Source organism: Gopherus evgoodei, chromosome 17 (genome assembly GCF_007399415.2).
Source record: "Gopherus evgoodei ecotype Sinaloan lineage chromosome 17, rGopEvg1_v1.p, whole genome shotgun sequence".
Taxonomy (NCBI): Eukaryota; Metazoa; Chordata; order Testudines; family Testudinidae; genus Gopherus; species Gopherus evgoodei.
The window spans coordinates 5884453-5906801 of record NC_044338.1 but is presented as its reverse complement, the minus strand read 5'-3'; the positions used below and the strand labels follow the sequence as shown (position 1 = coordinate 5906801).

The 22349-nt window shown below is 37.5% G+C and overlaps 1 protein-coding gene across 1 annotated transcript in view; it reads right to left on the bottom strand.

Moving 5' to 3' along the window:
• Nucleotides 1-22349, bottom strand: part of BRIP1 (BRCA1 interacting protein C-terminal helicase 1) — a 112567-nt gene that overhangs the window by 21835 nt on the left and 68383 nt on the right. The window contains 2 exon segments of the mRNA XM_030536627.1: nt 8784-8905; nt 10470-10628. Of these exon segments, the coding sequence (XP_030392487.1) occupies nt 8784-8905; nt 10470-10628 (281 nt within the window).

The following is a 22349-nucleotide window of genomic DNA, read 5'->3' as shown; positions in this document are numbered from 1 at the left end:
TTGGGATGACACAGCCTTCTCAGTCACATTATTTATATTCTTTAACAACACAGTTCACTAGCATTAGCATCAAATTACAAATCATAAAACATGTTTAGAAAGCAGGTTGAGCAGAGACAAGCTATATTAGCAGTGGAGATGAGCTAACACCAAACTGCCAGTTTAAAACACTAGTCTCTAAGGCCTCAATCCTACAAACCTTTACGCTTGCACATAGTATTAGTGAAACTAATGGGATCACTCAGAAAAGTAGGATCTATGCGCAAGTGTAAGGGTTTGTAGGACTGAGCCTGAAGAAGCCTTTTATTAACCTGACTTGCAACTGTATTTCCATAAAGCACCAGTGACATTTTTTAGTGACAGAGAAAATCACTGGGTGATATGCTTTAGGGATCTGCCTAACAAATGTTCAACACTTGCATTTCCTTTTTTAAAAAGGAAGTCAGAATTAGTTCCAGTATCTTCTGTCTTCAGCATATTTCTAATTCTCTAAAGTCTCTGTTCTATCTCCAGATAGTTGAATAGCAATATACTTTTGTGACCTATATCTTTATTATTTTATTATATTTATTATGAATTATCTGCTGCCTATTCAAAGCACCTCCTAAAATTTGAAACACACTTAGAAAGTTTTATAATTTCCAATACTTTTTAGCTCATCCATTTTCCAATTAATTGACTGCCACAAAATCTACAGAAAAGCTGCCCAACTATATCATAGGACCACAATCCTAAACTCCACTTGTGAACCTCGAGCTTCCTTTGATACCTGCAAGCAAGGAAGCATCCCCTGAATGTAAAAAATCTGGGCTCTGCTGGACTAAGGAGCTAAATGAATTCCACCGTAGAGGACCTGTCAAGGAGAATAACCTGTCACAAGCATCCTCTCATTTACTATGAGGGAGTTCCAACTTGAGGGCTTCCCCAAAGTCAAATGACATGGGGAGGGGGAGGGGGGGGAAGGTGATCTCTCAGGTAACCAAGACCCAAACATATTAGGGCCTTAAAGGTTAAAACCAATACCTTTAATTTCACCCAGAAATGTATTGGTAGCCAAAACAACTCTGAGTAGGGTTATTGCATAATAAAGTACTACTCAATACAGAGGAGGGTGGCAAAAGTCTGGCTCAACATTACAATACGTAGGCTGTCTATCTGAGCAATTAAAGATTTTCTATATACTTACAAACATAACTATATCAATTTTTAATATAAAGCACTGTATTCTAGCTCCCAACTGCTTTAAAACATGCTTTTGTTTTAGCTCTGAGTTTTTAAAGGACACACAAAATATTTAAATGACACATAGTAATAGCCATATGAGAGTGGAATATATTATCAATCTCTTTCAGGATAGAATAATTCCCACACCCGTCCTATATCCCACAAACAAGTGGACTAAATATCAGAGACTGATCCGCATGAGACTCAAGTTTTCATGATTCAGTGCATCATATAATCAGCTATTCAAGAAAGTAAATTAGTTTCTGACTCAAGTAGTAATGCATTCACCTGCCTAAAACAAATTGTAATTCTTAAATTAGCAATATCCAAAGAAAACAGTGCCTTAATCCAACTCTGATGCAAACTGATCACAATATTTAGATAAATTGGCCTAAAGGAAAGCCATCACAATGTATTACTTACGGCAAACACTAAGAAGAGGAGATAATCCAAGATTCTTATCTTTGGGATCAGTACAAACTCTATATTTTTCCTGATTGTCTTTGTCACACTGTTTTCAGTGTTTCAGGGTAGGAGCAGTTAAATGTGTGGTCTCAAATGCCTGAAAACCCCATAGTAGGGCACCCGCTGCCCCAGCCCATAAAGGAAAGAAAAAGGACTTAAGCCTGATTAAATGAGTACAATCATTAAATGAATCTGCATCATAAGTAGGATGGCAATTTCTCTGCAGGCCAAGTATTATTTAACCCCTTGGCAATAGGACTTGTGGTTTTTGGATGCTAACTGCGAATGTAAAATGCAGTAACAGCCAGCAAAGCTCAATCATTTATGGCAATGCGTTAAGGCTTAATTTGGCCCAACTGCCTATGCACGTACATACACTGCTTAAAGTCATAAATGTATTCTAGAGAGCAGCATTGCTTGGCACTCCAATTTTCATATGCATTTTGTAGGCAATACATACACATTTTATGAACCTGTAGGTGGAATTGGCGCCAGTGTTTTGATCATTTAAAATTAACTCAGCAGAATTTAAAAGCATTAAAAGAAAAGTATGAAAATAGGCTAAAAACATCCTTTCTAGTTTTGGGGTTATGTATATTGATCCACGAAGACTGTGGTGGCAAACCACAGTTTGCAACTGTTAATCCAAATCAACCGCAGTAAGAATTTTTGTAAGCAAACTAGCTTTTCTCTTATATTATATATTGCGTGTGTATTATTCTGTATAAATTCAACAGATCTGGAAAAGGAAATATATGAATCTAAGTATCTGTTTTATGTTAAATTTATTTAATCTCAATCAGTAATACTAAGTGTTTAATCTTTCCAAAATATGAATTGCAGTTCCAAGTGAGAATTGTGATTTTGGCACCTGCCCTTCATTATCATCAGCCAATTTCATTATAACAGCTGGATGCCTCATTTCTTTCCTGCACTATAGTGCACTTCAGAATTATTTTGCAGTCATGCAAGCACTCCCATAAGGCCACAAACAAATCTTCAGGGAGAAGAACTGCCACCATAAAGGTGACAATCTGAGCTCTAGTGGCAAAAGGAGTAACATACACGAGGCTGATCCAGAACTTTCTGAAATATCTGACAAGCTTAAAGCTAGGAACAAAATAAAGCATTCCTCAATTGAATTTACATAGAAGTAGTGCTAACTAGATGTCACTTTGAACCTTAGTTGCCTTTTGCTCAACATACCTACAATAACAACTAGCTTTCCCAGTATTATCTTAGGAGCATTGCCATGCACCAGCCAGCTCTTCAGATCTGATGCTAAGAGACTGGTGCATGCCCTTCTCTCATCTAGAATTGATCACTGTGGTGCTTTGTGCAGTGGCATATCTAAATATATATACTCAGAAGTTCAGCCTACTTGCAATTGGCAGCTAGTGTTTTTAGCCTTGCTTAAAAATTTAGTTTTCTTAAATCTAACTTTTAAAATTGGAAAATATCCCAACAATATTGATATGTGTTTTTCAGTGAACAGTAATGGTTTGTATTGTCTGGCTCTAGATTTTATTTCAAATCTGGCTGATGTATTAAATAAATATACACACACACACACACACACACACACACACACACACACACACACACACACACACACACACACACACACACACACACAGGTAATCATAATTTATCCTTGACTCGCCTCTTTGAGTTTAGTGTTGCCAGGGCCAGCTCCAGGCACCAGCGCAGGAAGCAGGTGCTTGGGGCAGCCAATGGGAAGGGGCAGCACATCCGGGTCTTCGGTAGCAATTTGGCGGTGGGTCCCTCAGTGCCTCTCGGAAGGAAGGACCAGCCACCAAATTCCCACCGAAGACTGAAGAGGCGCAGTAGATCCGCTTGGGGCAGCAAAAAAGCTGGAGCCAGCCCTGAGTGTTGCATACAATACCATTTAGAATATAAAATCACCCACTTTTGGAGATCACCTACTGCAGGGACAATGTGGGAGGGTTCCAACCACTTTATAAAATAATTGTGGCAAAACTTCATTTTAATATATAAAGGTCTCTAAAATAAAGCATTTCTAATTACCCCTCTAACTTTACAATGAGGAACAAGACTTTTTAGCATATGCACATTTTGAGTTTAAAACACTGTGTGCCAATCTTTTAGCCAGGAGGAAAATGTTATGGATGAGAAATAAGTGATTAAAAAAAAAAAAGATTAAGCTAGAAACACTCAAAGAACATTGCGCTAGCAGGCACCTTAAACTAATATAATTTTACTAGTCCTTATAGGATTCACTTCCGCCCCACCCCAGCAGTACCTACATATGCATTTTGGACAACAAAGAAATCTTTGATTATGCACTTAAAATGCAGAATGCATCCCAAAAGCTAAAGAAGCTAAGCCAGTTTGGCCTGTCAAGTCCAAACTTATTACTTGTTTGTTTGATTTGGCTTACTTATAACTAATGTCTGGCAGCTCTACTGTTTGTTTATTATGTGATATTTCATTTTGGTTGTTAGCTCTGTACAGCTGTATGAGGTTTTTATAAAGCACCTTTCAAAGTTATGTAGTAGTAATGGTGGTGGCTATCATCACCGGGAAAGAAAAGGAACCAACAGCTGGATGACTGTTTAGTTGGCACACACAGAACACTAATAAATAGTGTTACAAATAAATTTGAATAATATGGGTTCTTATGTTTATTTGGTACTGCAACCATTATATTCCTGACTGATCTCATGGCATGCCAACTGCCCTTTAGCATAAGGGTGGAAACTCTGGACTTCTACACTTAGCAGAGATAGTTACCTCTAATTAGAATTCAGGTCAGCTGTGTATAAAACATTTAATGCAAACATGGATATATTTTAATGTAAATACCTTTGTATGCTCAGATCCCAAAAGGTAGAAAATCCCTATTTATTTTAGATTATACTGTTAAGGATGACACTCTGGCTTATATATCGTAGGGACCACCACATTTTATTTTTTACAAAGAGTTTCTTCTTGGCCTATTAATTAGTATCCATATGTGCCCACAGATTAACCAGACACATAAATGCTAATCTTTTCCACTGTATTGCTGTATCTCTTAGTTTTGATGTTATGGAAGAGGATGCTCATGTACCTGGAGGATGAAATTGATTTTATATTTAAACAATTGCCTCACTTTAGAGGATTTGCATCCACTTCCAAACAGTGTTATTTTATTATGGTGCCATATTTAAAATAAAACTGGGACATTTTGGTGGCAATATATTTTAGGGTTGTGAAACAGTCATACTGAAGACAAAAGTACACTTTTAAATGTGGCCAGATGTTGCTCCTGCCACCTTCTAACTCAACAGCAAAATATGCATATTTCTTGGAACTGATGGATATTTTCTAGTAAGTTACTGTGCTAAACGAGTTTATCATGAAACAGTGAATGTGTGTCACTGACATTCACTTTGAGCACAAGACCAGCTTTGCTGTTGCCTACACTCTTGACTTCTCTCTTCACTTCAAACACTTTTCATCACACTGAACACTTCTTCCATTGGTCTGTTCGCTACTGGTAAACCAAGAGCAAATTCTACTCTGTGTAGCAACATATCTTTGGGTGTAAATCAGGCACCCATAAGCAATTATGGCCGTAAAAGAAAAATACTTCCAATGTTGTGAGTTGAAAAGTGGTAAATACTCCTAAATTATTAGAACTAACAAATGTCAACAGCAAGATATCATAGTGCAGGAAAACCCACTGATTTCTTCAGTTACAAAAGAGCCATATGAAAAAAGAAACAGCAGTCACATATTCTGTTCACTGAAATATTGTGCTTAGATTTTCAGTATTAAGATTGGCAGCCCTTGCTTAACTGAACAGTGAAAGAAATGGCTTCAGATGCTTTGGAGAACTTTAGTTATGGGAACTCTGATCTGTATTTTCTTTATTCCTCAGTTAGATTATACAAATCTCTTAGTATCCTTTAGTAATGTAGTTATCTGATTTATCTTGGTCACGAGGCAACCCATGAAATTTTTTCACTGGAGGATGTGTCAAAGTTTTACGTTATTCATGGATAAAGCAAGTTGACAAGAGGTACAGTTGAAGGGAAAGGGAATTAAAGTATGAAGACTAAATTTAAGCTTATGTATTCTGAAGTCTAACTAATCAATTATAATTTTTGTGCTTCTATAACACCTAGGAGCCTTAGTCATGGACAGGTTCCCATTCTGCTAGATGCTGTACAAAGATAAAATAACTCTACTTAACAGATTTGAGATAATTCGTAGAATTTCATATCAAATATATGGCACTTTCTGTAGCATGCCCTTGTTTTGGAATTCGCTCCCACTGGAAAGATGTCTCAAGCATGTCAACTTCTACCACATGCTGTAAGACGTATTTATTCAGGTTTTCAATTAGTCCATAAACTGAATTTCCTCATTTCTGCTTCTTTCAGGGGAGTGGCCAAGAGTCATGAAATATGCCACCAGTTAGTGGAGCAAAACGACTTAGCAAGCACTCAGGGCTGGTCTATACTTAAACTGTAAATCGACTTTTAAGCCACGCTGCTTCAGGTACGTAGCTGAAGTCGACATAACTTAGACTGACTTACAGTGGTGTCTACACCGTGCTATGTCAACAGGAGATACTCTCCCACCAACTTACCTTCTGCTTCTCCAGGAGGAGGAGTAAAAACTTCGATTGGCAGAGCACTCTCCCATTGACTTAGCTTGTCTTCACCAGACTCACTAAATCGACACCACTGCATCAATCGCAGCAGTGCAGATTTAGCGGGAAGTATAGACAAGCCTTTAGAACTAAATCTCTCACTGAATTTGATTAACAAAGGACCAAAACTATAACAACACAAGCATTGCAAATGAGGACTAAGATGCACTGACAATTATGTGGCAAAGCTTCCAAAGCTCCTGTCTGCGTTATGCCAGAGTTTTCCCAGTACGTCAGGTTCCTCTTCTTCATGAATACTTAATCTTCCCACTGACTACCCCTACTCCAGGAAGGACTGAAACAACAATCAGGGTAGCAAAGAACCAAAAGTCTGTATTAGTTACACGTCTAATGGGTACTCTTTTTATTTGGGTACATACATTGCACGTCAGTCTCTCTCAGATTACTCATTACATCTTTCTTTCATATTTTATTATTTTTAATCCCTTTACAAAACATAATGGATCTAAACGTGAACCCTTTACTCACACTGATGAGCAGTTACTGACACAAGCAGTCTCACTAACATTATCAGAGGGGTAGCCGTGTTAGTCTGGATCTGTAAAAGCAGCAAAGAATCATGTGGCACCTTATAGACTAACAGATGTTTTGGAGCATGAGCTTTCGTGGGTGAATACCCACTTCCTCAGATGCATGTAGTGGAAATTTCCAGGGGCAGGTATATATATGCTAGCAAGCAAGCTAGAGATAACAAGGTCAGTTCAATCAGGGAGGATGAGGCCCTGTTCTAGCAGTTGAGGTGTGAAAACCAAGAGAGGAGAAACTGGTTCTGTAGTTGGCAAGCCATTCCACAGTCTTTTTCAGTCTTGAGCTGATGGTGTCAAATTTGCAGATGAACTGAAGCTCAGCAGTTTCTCTTTGAAGTCTGGTCCTGAAGTTTTTTTGCTGCAGGATGGCCACCTTAAGGTCTGCTACAGTGTGGCCAGGGAGGTTGAAGTGCTCACCTACAGGTTTTTGTATATTGCCATTCCTAATGTCTGATTTGTGTCCATTTATCCTTTTCTGTAGAGACTGTCCAGTTTGGCCGATGTACATAGCAGAGGGGCATTGCTGGCATATGATGGCATATATTACATTGGTGGATGTGCAGGTGAATGAACCAGTGATGGTGTGGCTGATCTGGTTAGGTCCTGTGATGGTGTCGCTGGTGTAGATATGTGGCAGAGTTGGCATCGAGGTTTGTTGCATGGATTGATTCCTGAGCTAGAGTTATTATGGTGCGGTGTGCAGTTACTGGTGAGAATATGTTTCAGGTTGGCAGGTTGTCTGTGGGCGAGGACTGGCCTGCACCAAGGCCTGTGAAAGTGAGGGATCAATTGTCCAGGATGGGTGTAGATCCTTGATGATGCGTTGGAGGGGTTTTAGCTGGGGGCTGTATGTGATGGCCAGTGGAGTCCTGTTGGTTTCTTTCTTGGGTTTGTCTTGCAGTAGGAGGCTTCTGGGTACACGTCTGGCTCTGTTGATCTGTTTCCTTATTTCCTCGTGCGGGGTATTGTAGTTTTGAGAATGCTAGGTGGAGATTTTGTAGGTGTTGGTCTCTGAGTATACTCCCGGTGAATAACTTCTCAGCAATGAAAGGGCTGACACTTTGGTCAACTCAAAGCTACCAACTGACCCAGAAATTTAGTTAATTTAGGCCTACAACTACATTCAGAAGCCACTTTAAGATCTATGCCTCAACTCATCATCATCAAAAAAAAAAAAAGTAATGTTCTCAATTTCCAGGAAGAGCTCATTTCATGTAATAATTTCACACTTTAAAGAAGCAAACTAAGCATCAACATTACCTTTGGAAAAGCTAAATGAAGAGTGCTACACACACAGTGATGTTGAAGGAGGCAATGGGAACTGAAGAGTGGACATGCAGCAACCAACAATGAAAGAGCTTTAAGATAACAATGAAAGAATGTATGAAAATCTTTCACCTCTAGGTTATATCTATTTTACCCATCTTAACATTCTTTAATTTGTATCTGTTATTTATTTTCTTAGGAAACAACCTCAAGTAGATTAAAAATCATCTTCTCCCCATCATTTATACTGGATCTTAGCTATCACATATCCTGCTATATCAGATAAATCAAGGAGTAGTCTTTATCTGTGCAACAGATATAGCCTTTGAAATAAGGGGGAAAAGCTGTACCATAACTGGTAAAAACTGAGCCAATGGGCACTTTGAATGTAAAAACACTATGACTAGCTGTATTCGAACAATGGTTTAAAATAAATTTATTGTAGTATGTAGTATTAACAAGTGTTAAAATCTAAAATAGAAGCCACATGGCCTCTCAATTTTACCATGTAGAAAGCAGTATTCGGTATATGAAGAAGTATTTTAGCCATAACAAATTTAAGTTACAAATCTTTTGGTTATGTGTTGATGTCCTACCTGAAGGTCTTTCACATTTGGAAATGGAATACCAATAGTTATAACAGCACGGGCATTGTCATCAGAGAAATCCAAGCCTTCACTAACTTTACCTCTGCATACTGCTATAAGAAGTGCTCCATCTTAAACAAGCAAAGAAGAATTAGCAATCATTTTGGGAATAAATCATCAATTATCAAAAAGTAGTTTTATGGTATTCTTTGACAAGACTAAAATTAATACAGCATAATTCAATGTGTATCAGTTTAAAAAAGTGAGCTGAAATAAAGCACATGAGTTTTTAGAGAAGTATTATGGTAGCTAATATAATTTAGACAAATGATATTGATGTGCTGAATTAGCAATTTTCATATTATGCTTGCAAGAGGCACTATATAATATAGAAGTGCATCCTAGGGAAAAAGCTGTACCTACCTATAACAATAGTGCTTTCAATTTATCATTTCAATAATGGTATTCTCTGTTCTCTTACTTACTATTATGATGTATTGACTGAACTGATATATAGGGTATTTTTTAAGAAAACGTATAAGGTTAAGTTTTGTAAAACAGTGCATTGTAAATATGTTTCTATGCTTTGCAAAATAGTGGCTTTGCTCAGAAATTAACTGGGTAAATATTACATTGACTGTACACATCTGGAGTCTATACTGGACAGAAAGTCTACTATAAGAATAATTCAGGATCCAGCTATCTGAGAGATCACTGTTGCAATTAAATTAGGAGAATTTTGCTGAGGTAATATCTTTCATTGGACCAACTTCTATTGGTAAGAAAGTGGCTTTATGCAGAAGTTTCAAAAAAGGATCACCTTTTGGAAAAGCTGAATCAACCCTGCACTCTCCTTCTTGTTGAGAGAAAACAGAGAATTGGTGTTGTTGATATGAATGTGAACCACCTGATTACTGATGGTGGTAATAAAACTTTCACAGCCCCAATGAACGGTTCAAAGCCCAATAATTTATGTGGAGAGAAGTCTCCTGAGATGTGCAAAGTGCTTGAGCCTGAAATTGCCCCCGATTGGCATCCTAGCCCCTGGAGGACACATCTGTTACAAGAGTCCTTGTTAACTGTGGTGGTAAGAAAGGAACACCTTTGCAGACATTTTGGGGATCTATCCATCAACTCATGGACTGAAGCACTCTTGCAGGTTCGCAAATCAGCATGTCGAGAGAGCATCTGCTTGAATGGTATACTGAGCAAAGCCAGGCCTATAGACACCTGAGGTGAAGGCTGGCAAAAGTCTCTGACTTGAACGAATTGGGTGCACGCACATCTACGGTAGAACGTATATGCACACAATCACTCAAAGAACAGGGCTCCTGTGAACCGGAGTATGTGATAATGTAATTAAAGATTGTATCATATTGTATATGCACAAGGAGGCCAAATAAAGGTTAATACTGGCATTTCTTAACTTCATAGTGCTTGACTTTGCATCCTTAATGTTATTTTAACAAATATTTGTGTGTGTGTAATATATTAATACATTACCTACAAACCATCAGGCACAACTCCTCTCATATCCAAAAATATCGTATCACAGTAAAATAAATTATACAACATCATCTTAGTCTGACTTCAAAATATTTTAAAATATGAACCACACTTTCTACCTGAAAAGTCTATATTAACTACTTAATGTGAGTTAAAAATTCATCCAGATAACCTCACCGATCCGATTACCTTTTCCGCCTTTATATTTTATTGCATCATAGTATATTTGGAGCAGTGCATCAAAGTCAGCCTTGTCTCCTCCTTGAGGCTCTGCAATGACTGTCTTAACAAGCTCCAAGTTTCTCCATAAGCCAGTATGCATCCAGCGATCTTTAATTTGTCCAACAACTAAACAAACAAACAAACAACAAAAAATCAAAGAGTGCCATAGTGAATATTCAGTCACCTAATTTTTCAAAAGGCTCTAAAACATACTAAACAAGTCCCCAATAAAACACACAATAAAAATACCAATCACAACTTTATAAAATGCATATTATTCAGTATTTGTCAATATTAGTTGTAACTTGACACTGTGGAAATGTGTGCAATTCAATGTAAGCACCTGCAATTCAAAATTCAAACACTTATGCTCTCCACTGCTGCAACTCTATACTTACGCACTGCAATTCTCAAAAAGAAATGAAATACCTTGTGATAGGTGTTGTACCGATGGATTCTTAAAGTAATAAACAGAGTGGATGCAATTCAGTATAATACATTTTATTTAGCGAAGGCATATGAAATGCACAAAAAGGCTCAAAACCACATTTTTCATATATTTCTACTATATTTTATATATATAAACTGTAGACACTGTATAAATCTCCACAGATTTTTTTTAAAAATCTGAAATTTACCGATTCAATCCTACTGTATCCTTCTCATTTTAAAAAGAAGTAACTTCCACTCACTACCAGCAAAGAGTGTACTAGAACATCTTTATCCAGATCCATCAGAAAACATCTGCAAAGCCAATGTTCCACTTCTATGGATTACATAGTAATGTAATCAAAATTCTCTCCCTCTCCCCTTTGAGGAATTCACTCAAAGCCCCTACTGGCCCTTGATGACTTCAGGTTTGCCTTTTAACTGCCAGCTGCCATAACACCAGCAAGGCTACCTTCTGTATGTAAAAACGCAGATTATGACTATAATTAATATTTGGCAAGGATAAAACAATGTCCTGTAAAATTTACTTATTCCATTTTAATGGTGTTTGCCATATACAAGATTTTTCTCATATATAGAAAAGGTATGCAAATACTTTTATAAACATGATATGCACTCACACTATACACAACACGATGAGTGCTATAGCGATACCTATAAATAAAAATAAATAAAATATAACACACATCCATGCTTCATGGGAACTATGAACTCAAGTGCAGGGTTACAATGAAAAACAATAGCACTTTGGGCTGGAAAAAACACAAATAAGAGTGGGGCATAATGCCAGAAACCATTAATGCCCACAGTCAGTCACTTTCTCCACCCAGAGGAATAATAGTTTTTGCAGGGCAAGGCAGTCTATATATGTTTTATTAAACCCTTTACATATGGACTCTCTAATGGTTCTATAAATGAAATGAGATTTTCCTCCAAGAAAGCAGAAAATCTTGTTAGGCAAGTAGAATCTGCCATCTTCCCAGAAGCTGATGGATGTTTATTTGATTTTTTTTTTCCCTCTTGTAATTTTAAAACAGTTGCAAGTTCTTCCCCAGGAGTTGTTTTTTTAGTATCTAGGCTTGGCTACCAACTCTGCTGTTTCTTGTTTTTTAAGAGAGAGTTGCTGAAGCTTTCCAATATCTTGGAAGTATGGGAGAAGAGGTTTCCTCAGCATCTTTTACCATTTCTCTCCGCTGCCTTGAGCTGTGGTCCTCATATCCTATTTCACAGATATGTTCCCTTTCCAGATTCCATTTTTCCATCTCAGGGGCAGGCAAAAGGGTTCCTATTCTATGCAACAAAGCCAAAGATTTGCTAAGGCTACATGAGTGTAATTTCCAAAATCTTAAACAAAGGGAAGCTGACAAGTTAAACTGCAGCAATCACACTGCTGCAGAACACTATGGGAAAACAGTCACTTTCTTTGCACTATCCCCTGGTTGATTGGTTTCTGAGGAAATAGGTCCTTGGGAATGGGTGGGGAGTCTAAAGGAGAACACAAAACTATCAGTTAACTGTTCTCCTTTATATGCCCCACCCCAGGACCTGTCACTCAGAAATCCTTTACATAAAATATGCATTTAATATTTTAATGCTGGTTTTAAATGGGCATCAAGCAGCATTTAGAGAGGGAACATTTGTGGAATTTAACAACATAGAGGATATGCAAAGAGTAGCCCAGGACAGGAAAGGATGATGGAACCTTGTTCATTCCCTAAGAGACGTCTGACAGTGCAGGAAGGATTCAAATAGCAGCTTTGGATCTAATCAACAGTTAAATAACCATTGGCTTTTATTACACTGCAAACTACAGCAATGAGGTGTTGCATCCTTCTTCTCATCTGTAATGGGCTTGTCATCGTGGTATTTAGACACTACATCATAATCTTCTAAAACAAGTGGATCTTGAGGTGCTTGCTTTAATCACCCAATGACTGTCCATAAACCTATTCTCCCACTGCCTATGTAACCACTAACCTTAGATAAATTTCCTGTACTCCACTGAAAGCTTGCAATTATAAATAAAAGACATACCCTTTGGAACTTCTGCATTTTCTTCACCTCATTTGTACAGGGAGGGTTTTGTAAAGCTACAAACTGCATTTTATCAAACTTACCAGTTTAGCATCTCTGAATCAATTTAATTGTTACTTGGAAATGGTGTGTGGAGAAACAGCCATTAGGCTTTCCTTAATAAAAATCACAGTATTGACACTATTGTTAGTGCAAAAAGTCAGAGATCCTCAGGGGACTAACATTGATCTAAAAGCCTTTTCCCATGCAGAGCTCTTCATGTGTTTGCTACCAGAATTTTCTTTTTGAATAAGCATTGCTTCAAAATCAAAGTGTGTCTCCAGTGGGCTGGAAACGTGTTTGAAGGGTCAAACAGAAGTTCTACACACAGTCAGCATAAAACTTCAGAAATGGAAAATACAGATGCACCCAACCCAGTGGTTTGGCAGCCAAGCTTCAAAAAACCCCAATTTTGGTGAAACTCAAATGGATACAGTGTATTTGGGACAACAAGGACAACCACTTGCTCAAAAAGAGGCTCGTACCAGCCCATCCATTAACATATAAGAGAGACAAAAAATGCACAACCATTCTTATAATATTGTATCGCATAACGTCTTCAGAAACAGTTAATAAATATAATTTCATTTACAGGTTATATAAAAGGGAGGTGGTCAGGAGGAGTTTTGGAGTAATTTTTCAAAACAGCTAAAATTCCATACTTTGAAATATTTCCCTTTAATTATAAGGCTTTAAATGTATATTTATCATGCAATAATAAATGCATCTGAAAAATCTTTTAGTTAAAAAAATTATGACCAAGTGATAATGCTCTACACTGCCATGCTGCAGTTCTGGGTTCTATTTTTAGTTATGGACAGCAAGGGTTGGGGTTTCTGGGGAAGTGTTGGACAAAGATTAATTTATGTCACTCCCTATAACTGATTATGCTGATTGTTTCCAAAAGGAGTCCTAAAATCCAGTCTGCATTCAGCTGTGACAAAAGGACCTGGAGATCAGGGGTATCAAACAAAGGGAAAAAAGGAATGCCTCACGGCTCTGACACATGAAGAGGATCACGGTGAACTTTTAACTTACTGGAAGTTTAAGCATATAATTTTGGTTCCACCCTTGGGAAGTTACAAACCGACTCAAGACTATTAGAAAAACTTATTTCTCCTCCCCCACCTCCAAATCAAGACAATTTTGGAAGAGTCTTTTAACTTCCCAATACCAAAAGCATTTTAAAGAACTGCAGCTGTATGGAAACTGTGTCCAGCTGCAATTCTCTGTATAAATACATGGTGCACAAGTATTTCATCATGATTACAAAATTCATGGAGAGACAAGAGAGGCTGTCATCTTGAATTTGTGCTCTTCAAGCCCTTTGATAATTTATAAATTGTGAAGATGGTCATAAATTCCACAGGTTCATGAAATCAACCACAAGCATCAGACCAAGCAAAAGGCATGCAAGGGCAATTCCAGCTGCCTGGGAATCTTATTGGGGAGGAGGGAACAAAACCAGACCATAGTTTACTTAAAAAAAAAAAAAAAAAGTTTATTTCCACACTGTTTTCTTTTTACCTTTCAAGTTAGTACTCTATTCACATTTGGCTGAGTTGCACATAAAACTCTTCCAGATAACCATATAAAAATAAAAATATTTGGGGATACTAATTTCAAGCATAAATCTAATAAGGTTTTATAATGTTTTAGTTCATACTACAATAATTAAGATTATTCCAACATTTCAATTACAAGAACTGATTATAAACAGATTCATCATAAAAAAAATCACAAGGGACAAGATGACTGCTGCTGATAACAGATTTTTTGAAGTAATTCAGTAACAGAAATCTTTAATCATTTTTATGATATAGAATTTGTAAAAAAAAATCAAAATTATTAAAACTTAACTTTGCAATAATGTTGCTTTTTATAAACATTAAAAGTTGCTTGCTTTTGCCCAGAACATGTGATAAGCACTTTAATGCTTTTTAAAACACATTAGTTTTTTTAACAAAAACAACAAAAATCAGACTGTACCAGAGGTGGAATATTTTTAATAGCTTTGCTTTAAATTTTATACTAGGTTATATTTAACTACATTTTGTACATTGCCTTTTTCTGTCAGATGGGAAATTACACATTCACATTTCTGTATTTGTCTGACAGCTCTTCTTTTTTATTGATCTCTTTGCTGTGTTTTCATCAGTCCAGATCTCAAAACATTAGCCATAAACCTCTATTTTATTTTAAGCTCTATAATACCAGTTCATGAAGAGACTGATGTATTCACTTGCCTAGGCCACGGAATGAGGCGATCACCACTGGAGAGGTCAATTTAAAGTTCATTTTAACTGAAGTGGTATCTATCCAGCACTCCTTACTGATTCCAGCAAAGCTGCAATTAAAATCAATGGTAGTTTTAGTTTTGCCTGCGTAAGGAGGTATGTGTTTGCCATGAGCTCAGCAAGTGAAACAAACTTAACTTGGTGCACGTGCTCATTTTTTTCATATGTAAATTTACTATTTGTGAAAGATGCTTAGTTACCCTAGAAACTGAAGTCTTCTTTTCATTCACCGAAGTGGCACAGCATGGGCTACAGCAGTGAAATTTTTCCCAAAGTGCTCATCCCTAACCTGAGAAACCGTAACTTTGGGTGAGAAGGTAGTTCAATCTCCATGGTGATTCAATTTTTGGCCCCACTAATAAAACTGCCAATAATGGTACCAATTGCCACCTCAAAAACAGGACAGACCAACATCTAATACAAATTTTCAACAACTGCCAACATGGCCTGGATTTGAACTGCTGACGTACGAGTTCTACATTCCACTGATCATCAACTACTATACCACTGGAAGTCTTGCACATCAGTTATTATAACTACTAACTGTATGTAAAATACTGTGGCCAGCTCTTGCAGGACCATTTGGTATAATTGCAAAAACATTACACTTTCTACAAAGGCAAAGCCCTTTAAAAATCATTTCAGCCGATTTTTTTAAAATACAAATTTATATTTTTTCTTCACAGGGATAACCATAAAGTGTGTATTATTTCTCACATCTCCTTCTCTCCTGCCATTTCTTCCCCTCTCCCTTCTCCACTGTATGGTTCTGTGCAATTCCAAAAAGTAAATCTTTTGTTCACATTTTGGCAGAGAAAAGAAAGGAGTGGCCACTGGGAAAAAGGTTTTTCACAGCATAGTATCTTTCACACCCCTGCTCTGGGTATACAGGTGTCAAGAGGAAATGCAGTGTTCTTTTCTTACTATAGAATGTCTCTCACCATTTGGACCGTTTGCGAGAACTAGTCCAGGTTGCTTACATATCATAGAATGAACATAACTACATCTACATCAGCTGCCGTTTCCATGCCTCGCAGAAGAGATCTATGCGTAGCCTAAGCAGACAGGATCTTAAAATGGTGAAGTTCTTATTTTCCATGAAAGTAATCCTCTGATGATCTCAGGATACTGACATTTTTACACTGTATCTAGTTCCACTGGTATTACATCTCCTTTAATAAACTTTCATGATGATGATATTTGCTGAGCCACCTATTTATCTGCAGCTGTAACTTTTTGTCCAAACTACTTTCTTACTGGCCTCAGGCCCTAATCAGTCCTCCACAGTGGTTATATGCTCTAGCTTTGAATTTAAGAATGAACGTAGTGTCTACATTGTCATTTTTTGCAATTATTATTTTTAGTTTTTCTTTTAGGGAACTGCTTGATGTTACAGAAGGAATGAAACACTGGTAAAGCAAATAGATCTTTATCCAAATCTCACATTCCTTCTGACATTTTAAATTTCTTCCAGTGTTATGAAGAAAGATCACACAAGCTTTTCATATTCGTAACAGGTGGGCCTCTGTATTGTGGAACCTTCTGCCCTCTTGTCCTGCTTTCTTTAAGCATATGCCAAGAGAAAGCTACTCTCAACAGGAAATCCTTACTATTAAGCTCTATCCCAAGAGACTGATGCATTTAGACCTTTCGCACCCGACTGCAAAAACAGAGAATCAGTTTAAAGATAAACCTTCTCATACCAGACAGATATCTGTAAACTTCAAGAACTCATTTGAAAAAGAAAATATTTTTCAGTTTTGAAATACTGTATCTATATTTCTCAAGAAACAATTTTCTGCAAGCAAAAACTACCAGATATTCTTCTCATACAACCTTATGACCAAGACTTGACAGATATCTGCAAACTCTAGGAAACCTGGGGTAAAATCTAGGCTGGCCCACACAAGCTTGGCACATATAATGTGTTAAAAAAATAAGACAACACAACTACATAATTAAACTAAACCCTGTATATGGTGAAAAGTTCTGTACTATGAATAAGGTTAGGATCACTATGTGCACACACTAGCACAATAAAAGGTGAATAATTCATCATCATTTTTGAAGAAAGAGTATGCATCACTCAACTTGGGTGGAACACAAGGGATTTCACTGGTATGATTTTTCTTTAGGGACAATGACAAAGTGCCGCTCACGAGCAGGAAACTGAAGCACTGAACTGTGTTCCATGTGCCATAAATCAACACTGTAACCTACAGGATGTCTCTCTGGTACCAACATACCATCAATTTTTCAATAAGCCCCTTAAATAATGGAAAATATGAATGGCGACAACAGTAATGAAAAATGAAATGTTTTGCACGCTAAAGACTCCAGAATAACACTGTTAATATTTTGCTTCCACTGTTAAAAGTTGTCATTTATGCAAAATCTGTACTTTTCCCCAATATAATTTACATATTTTTTCTCAAAACAAATTGGCAAACTTTTGAAACACTGAATCATTTAGAGCTCTCTCAGTTATTTCTAAGCAATTTGGCTCTTTTGTGGTTTTAAAGTCAACTAAGGGCTTGTCTACATCAGAAAGTTGCAGCGCTGGTGAGGGAGTTACAGCGCTGCAACTTTGAAGGTGTACACATCTGCAGGGCACCACCAGCGCTGCAACTCCCTGTTTGCAGCGCTGGCCGTACTCCCGTTTTGTCTCGGGTGTAGAGGATCCAGCGCTGGTGATCCAGCGCTGGTAATCAAGTATAGACACTTACCAGCGCTTTTCTTGACCTCCGTGGAATAAGTAGGTATCCCAGCATACCTGAGGAAGCCTCTGGTAATCAAGCTGGTCTCCTTCCCCGGCTTGCTCTCGCGTTCCCCGAAACCCCAAGCAAGCAGGTCTCCTTCCCTGCGGTTTGCAGGGGGGTTCGGGGAACGCGAAAGCAAACCGCGGCGAAGCTGGTCTCCTTCCCCGGTTTGCTCTCGCGTTCCCCGAAACCCCAAGCAAGCAGGTCTCCTTCCCTGCGGTTTGCAGGGGGGTTCGGGGAACGCGAGAGCAAACCGCGGCGAAGCTGGTCTCCTTTCCCGGTTTGCTCTTGCGTTCCCCGAACCCCCCTTGAAGCCGCCCAACAGCGCTGCAGTGTGGCCACATCTAACACCACTTGCAGCGCTGGTTGCTGTAAGTGTGGCCACTCTGCAGCGCTGGCCCTATACAGCTGTACTAATACAGCTGTAACAACCAGCGCTGCAAAATTTTAGATGTAGACGTGGCCTAAGACAACAGCTTTCTGTGTTACGGTAGTACATGTGTGTATAAACATTTACCTTAGGCTATCTATATTGTTTTGCTTGCTAATGAGACAATAACCTCTTTTACAAAGAATGCTGCCAGTGAAAGTATTTTTAAAAGAACTACTTAGAAGTTGTTTCCAAATCAAACATGACTTTTAACTTATATATTCTGTAACAAGGTTAGCATTCCACACTGCTGTCCTCTTCCTCACCAGTTGTCAAAAAAACAAGTTCAAATCATCCGTTGACCTCTTTCTTCCAGAAGAAAAAAACAAACAAAAAAAAATGAGAGAGAGAGAGAGAGAGAGACAGACAAGATTGGCTTAGTGGCACATTAGCAGTGAAGCACAGTGTCATGTGGGAAAACTGGTTCAAAACAGACTTATAGTCCTAGGCTTTGGGCCAACCAACCCTGAGAAGGCTGTGGAGCTGACACAGTAAACTGAAGTAGCTGGATGTGTGTCACGGGGAACTGATTCCAACGGTGGGAGAGTAATAGCAGGATCTTTTAGTCTCCTTTCTTGTTAATAGAAAAAATAATTAACTAAGTATTTATATAACATGTTTGATCTGTAGAGCTCAAAGCACTTTATAAAGGTGGGTATGATTACCCCCATTTACAGAATGGGAAATTGATGAGAAGAAAAAACAAGGTTAAGCAATTTGCCTAACGTCATATAGCAAGTCAGAGACAGAACTCAATATAAAAAACTCCCATTTTCAATCCCTGATCACCAAGAGTTTTTTGTAGTGGTCAACTCCAACTAGGTAATGTGAAGGAAAGTTAATACAATTTAAAAGGAAAATATCAGAGTAGCCTCTCAAAGCTGGTTAAAAACCTCTGGTGGGTGGGGTTAATCACCTAACATAATTTAGGCTAATTCTGGGCCCAAGTTACAGAATGCAAGCAATGTTAAAATACTGAAATGCAAAGCAAGGAAGACTTTCTACAAGTAAGCCAATGCAAATGATGATCCCTCACCAATGTTATCAATATTAGTAGCATGCGCTTCAGTCAACAGCAATTAATCAAGTAGAAGACACTAAGGAACTAGTCTTACCCACCAAGAAACTACATAATTTAAGGACTTCATTAGAAGGAAAGTTTAAAACCGTTAAACACTGTGTCTACATCCCTGTAGTTCAAACCAATGTATCTAACAATACTATTTTATAAAGTGAGATCAGATAGGATTTCTTACAGATTAAAGCATGAATTACAACAGGGACAACAAAAAAGTGTTACCCACCTTACAATGTTCATGTACAATAACCTTTTTAAGGAGAGAAAACTGAAGGCCAGACTCTCAGATGGTGTATGCTGATGCAAGTCCATGAATTTCAACGGAACTGTGTTGATTTTTACCACTTAAGAATCTATCCTAAAGCCTTTAAAGAGTTAAATAAGGGCCCAAAACATACATATGTAGCAGGAAAGGAATTACCAGTCCTTATCTATTTTGTATGATTTTTTTCAGCAGTTATATTTAACATACACTAGGATCCTACACTGTTTATATCAAGAGATGCTTCTACATTCCTGCAAGGTAGGAAATCTGAAAAGGAATAGCAGTGATTTGAGAATATCTGATTTTGAAAAATTATTTCTCTGACCAGACTTGAACCCAGTGATCACACTTGGAAGGAAGGAAGTAGATAAATTATAAGGAGTTTCAAACTCAAGATACTGAAATTTTATAGCGGTCCAGCAAAAATCGTCATTTAGTCATCCTAAATCATTGTTTTGAAGACATTAAATAAGACTTTCGCTTGTATAGACACTGTGAGCAAAGATATCAGTGCAAAGTTGGACAGATGAACTGTTTTCTTGGACAATATACCTATGAGAAGCCTAGTAAACTCTGAATCTAAACAAGAGAAAGTGACACTGACCAACTGTACAGGATCAGAATCCAATTGGGGTCTTCCTTTGTTTGGATGTGGAATGACGACATTTTGGTTGCTTTCAACAGTCATATAAAGAACTGATAAGGTATGGAAAATGGTGACTTTTTTCTTTATACTGAAATTATCTGTAAATATTTATACTAATAACCACCCACTCCCCCTTTCCCTATCTTGGTGTAAGATCCATCTCCTCTAGTAAACAGATATAGTAATATTTTGTACTGTTCCTCAGGACTTTCAATGCAAGAATTTTAAAGCAATTCATAAACATTAAGCCTCACAACAAACTCCTTTTACAAACAGGTAAAGCTGAAGCATGAGAGATTGAGAGTTTGTCAAGGTCACTCAGTAAGGCAGCAGCAGAGCCAGGAATGGAACCTAGGAAACCTGACTCCAAGTCCTGATCTAACCACTAGCCAATATTCTCTCTCTGAACAGTATCTTAGCACAGTAAGAAAAACAAGCCCATGTTTTCTCCCTTTTGTCTACCAAGCAAAAAGAACTATAATACAGTCAGAAAGAACAAGGCAGAATTATTCTGGACAGTCATTCATTAACAGTCGACTTATTTACATCCTTTGAGTTTATGCACTGTATTAATATGATCAACATTATACAAGTGTTGAGTATGAAAAACTGTTTTCTTGCAACTCTTTATATTTAAACAATTTAATTTTTTTTGTGAATTTGCCATATGCATTAGAATGCACTGAATAATCTACACCACTGACTAAATTTTAACGTAAATATAAACTACTTCCCACCTGATTCAGAGCTTAGTTTTAGGCATGGATATCAAAGGCCTATTAACTTCACATTAAAGTAGAACAAAAAAAATTTACCAAGACACCCAAATATATGATTTTTAATAAGTGAAACAATTCAATTTTTTTATGCTTATGCACAATATGCTGCTTAAATATGTATTCTCAGTGCTGTTTTCTCTTTTGTGTGGGAGTTACATTCATCAAGATGACAACAGACCCCTTAGACTCTTGGTTAAGGTTGTTAGTGTTTACTACACAGACGCACACAAATTAGGATTTTATATATGAATTTAGAGATAGTGTAAAGTAAAACTTAAGGGTTCTCCTCCCCCTCCTTCCAAAAGGACAGCATAGCATGGGCTGAAACAGTGCAAACCTTTTCATTTTGTCTCAAATATGACCTGGATAGAATACTAAGGGAGGAAAAATCAGTCTAGTCTATATGCTAATGCAATCCTTTGCCTCTGTCCTAGGCTCTCAGATAGTGATGTGTACAGTTATAAGAAACTAGAGACAATCTATAGGATGAAAATTAATATTTGCATTTGGGGTGTGCGACACCTGTCCACTGGGCTGTATGAAGGTTGACACAATGCAATCTAGATAAATTTACAAGGTCATGGAAAACTATCAATACTGCAATAAATTGTTTAACATTGCAAATTTATCTGCTTTAGCTGACATCTTACCTTTGTTCATTAATGCATTAATAATAAACCTCAAAGACAGGAGTTTGAATATAAACATCATAAGATTGTGATCAGTCTACTGCTACATTGATTTTTCACATCTCAATCACATCAGGCAGTGAACCTTTAAGAAATGCCAAAGGGAGCGGGAACTCTGTAGGCTGCAGTGGTACAGAACAATGGTAAGGTCAAAGCAACCGAGGCAAGATGTATACAGCAGTTTTATTTAACAAAGAAAATGTTTCTAGGTTGCACTCTTATTTATTGCTAATGCTTGTTTTTATTCCTGCTTTCTTTCAGTAGAAAGCACATGAGGAAGAAAAATTTAATGACTGCAAAATATTATTATTTACTGCTAGACTCGTTCAAAAACTGAGTGTGGCACGTCTTGAGTGTGACAAACTTCATTTCCCATGCAAT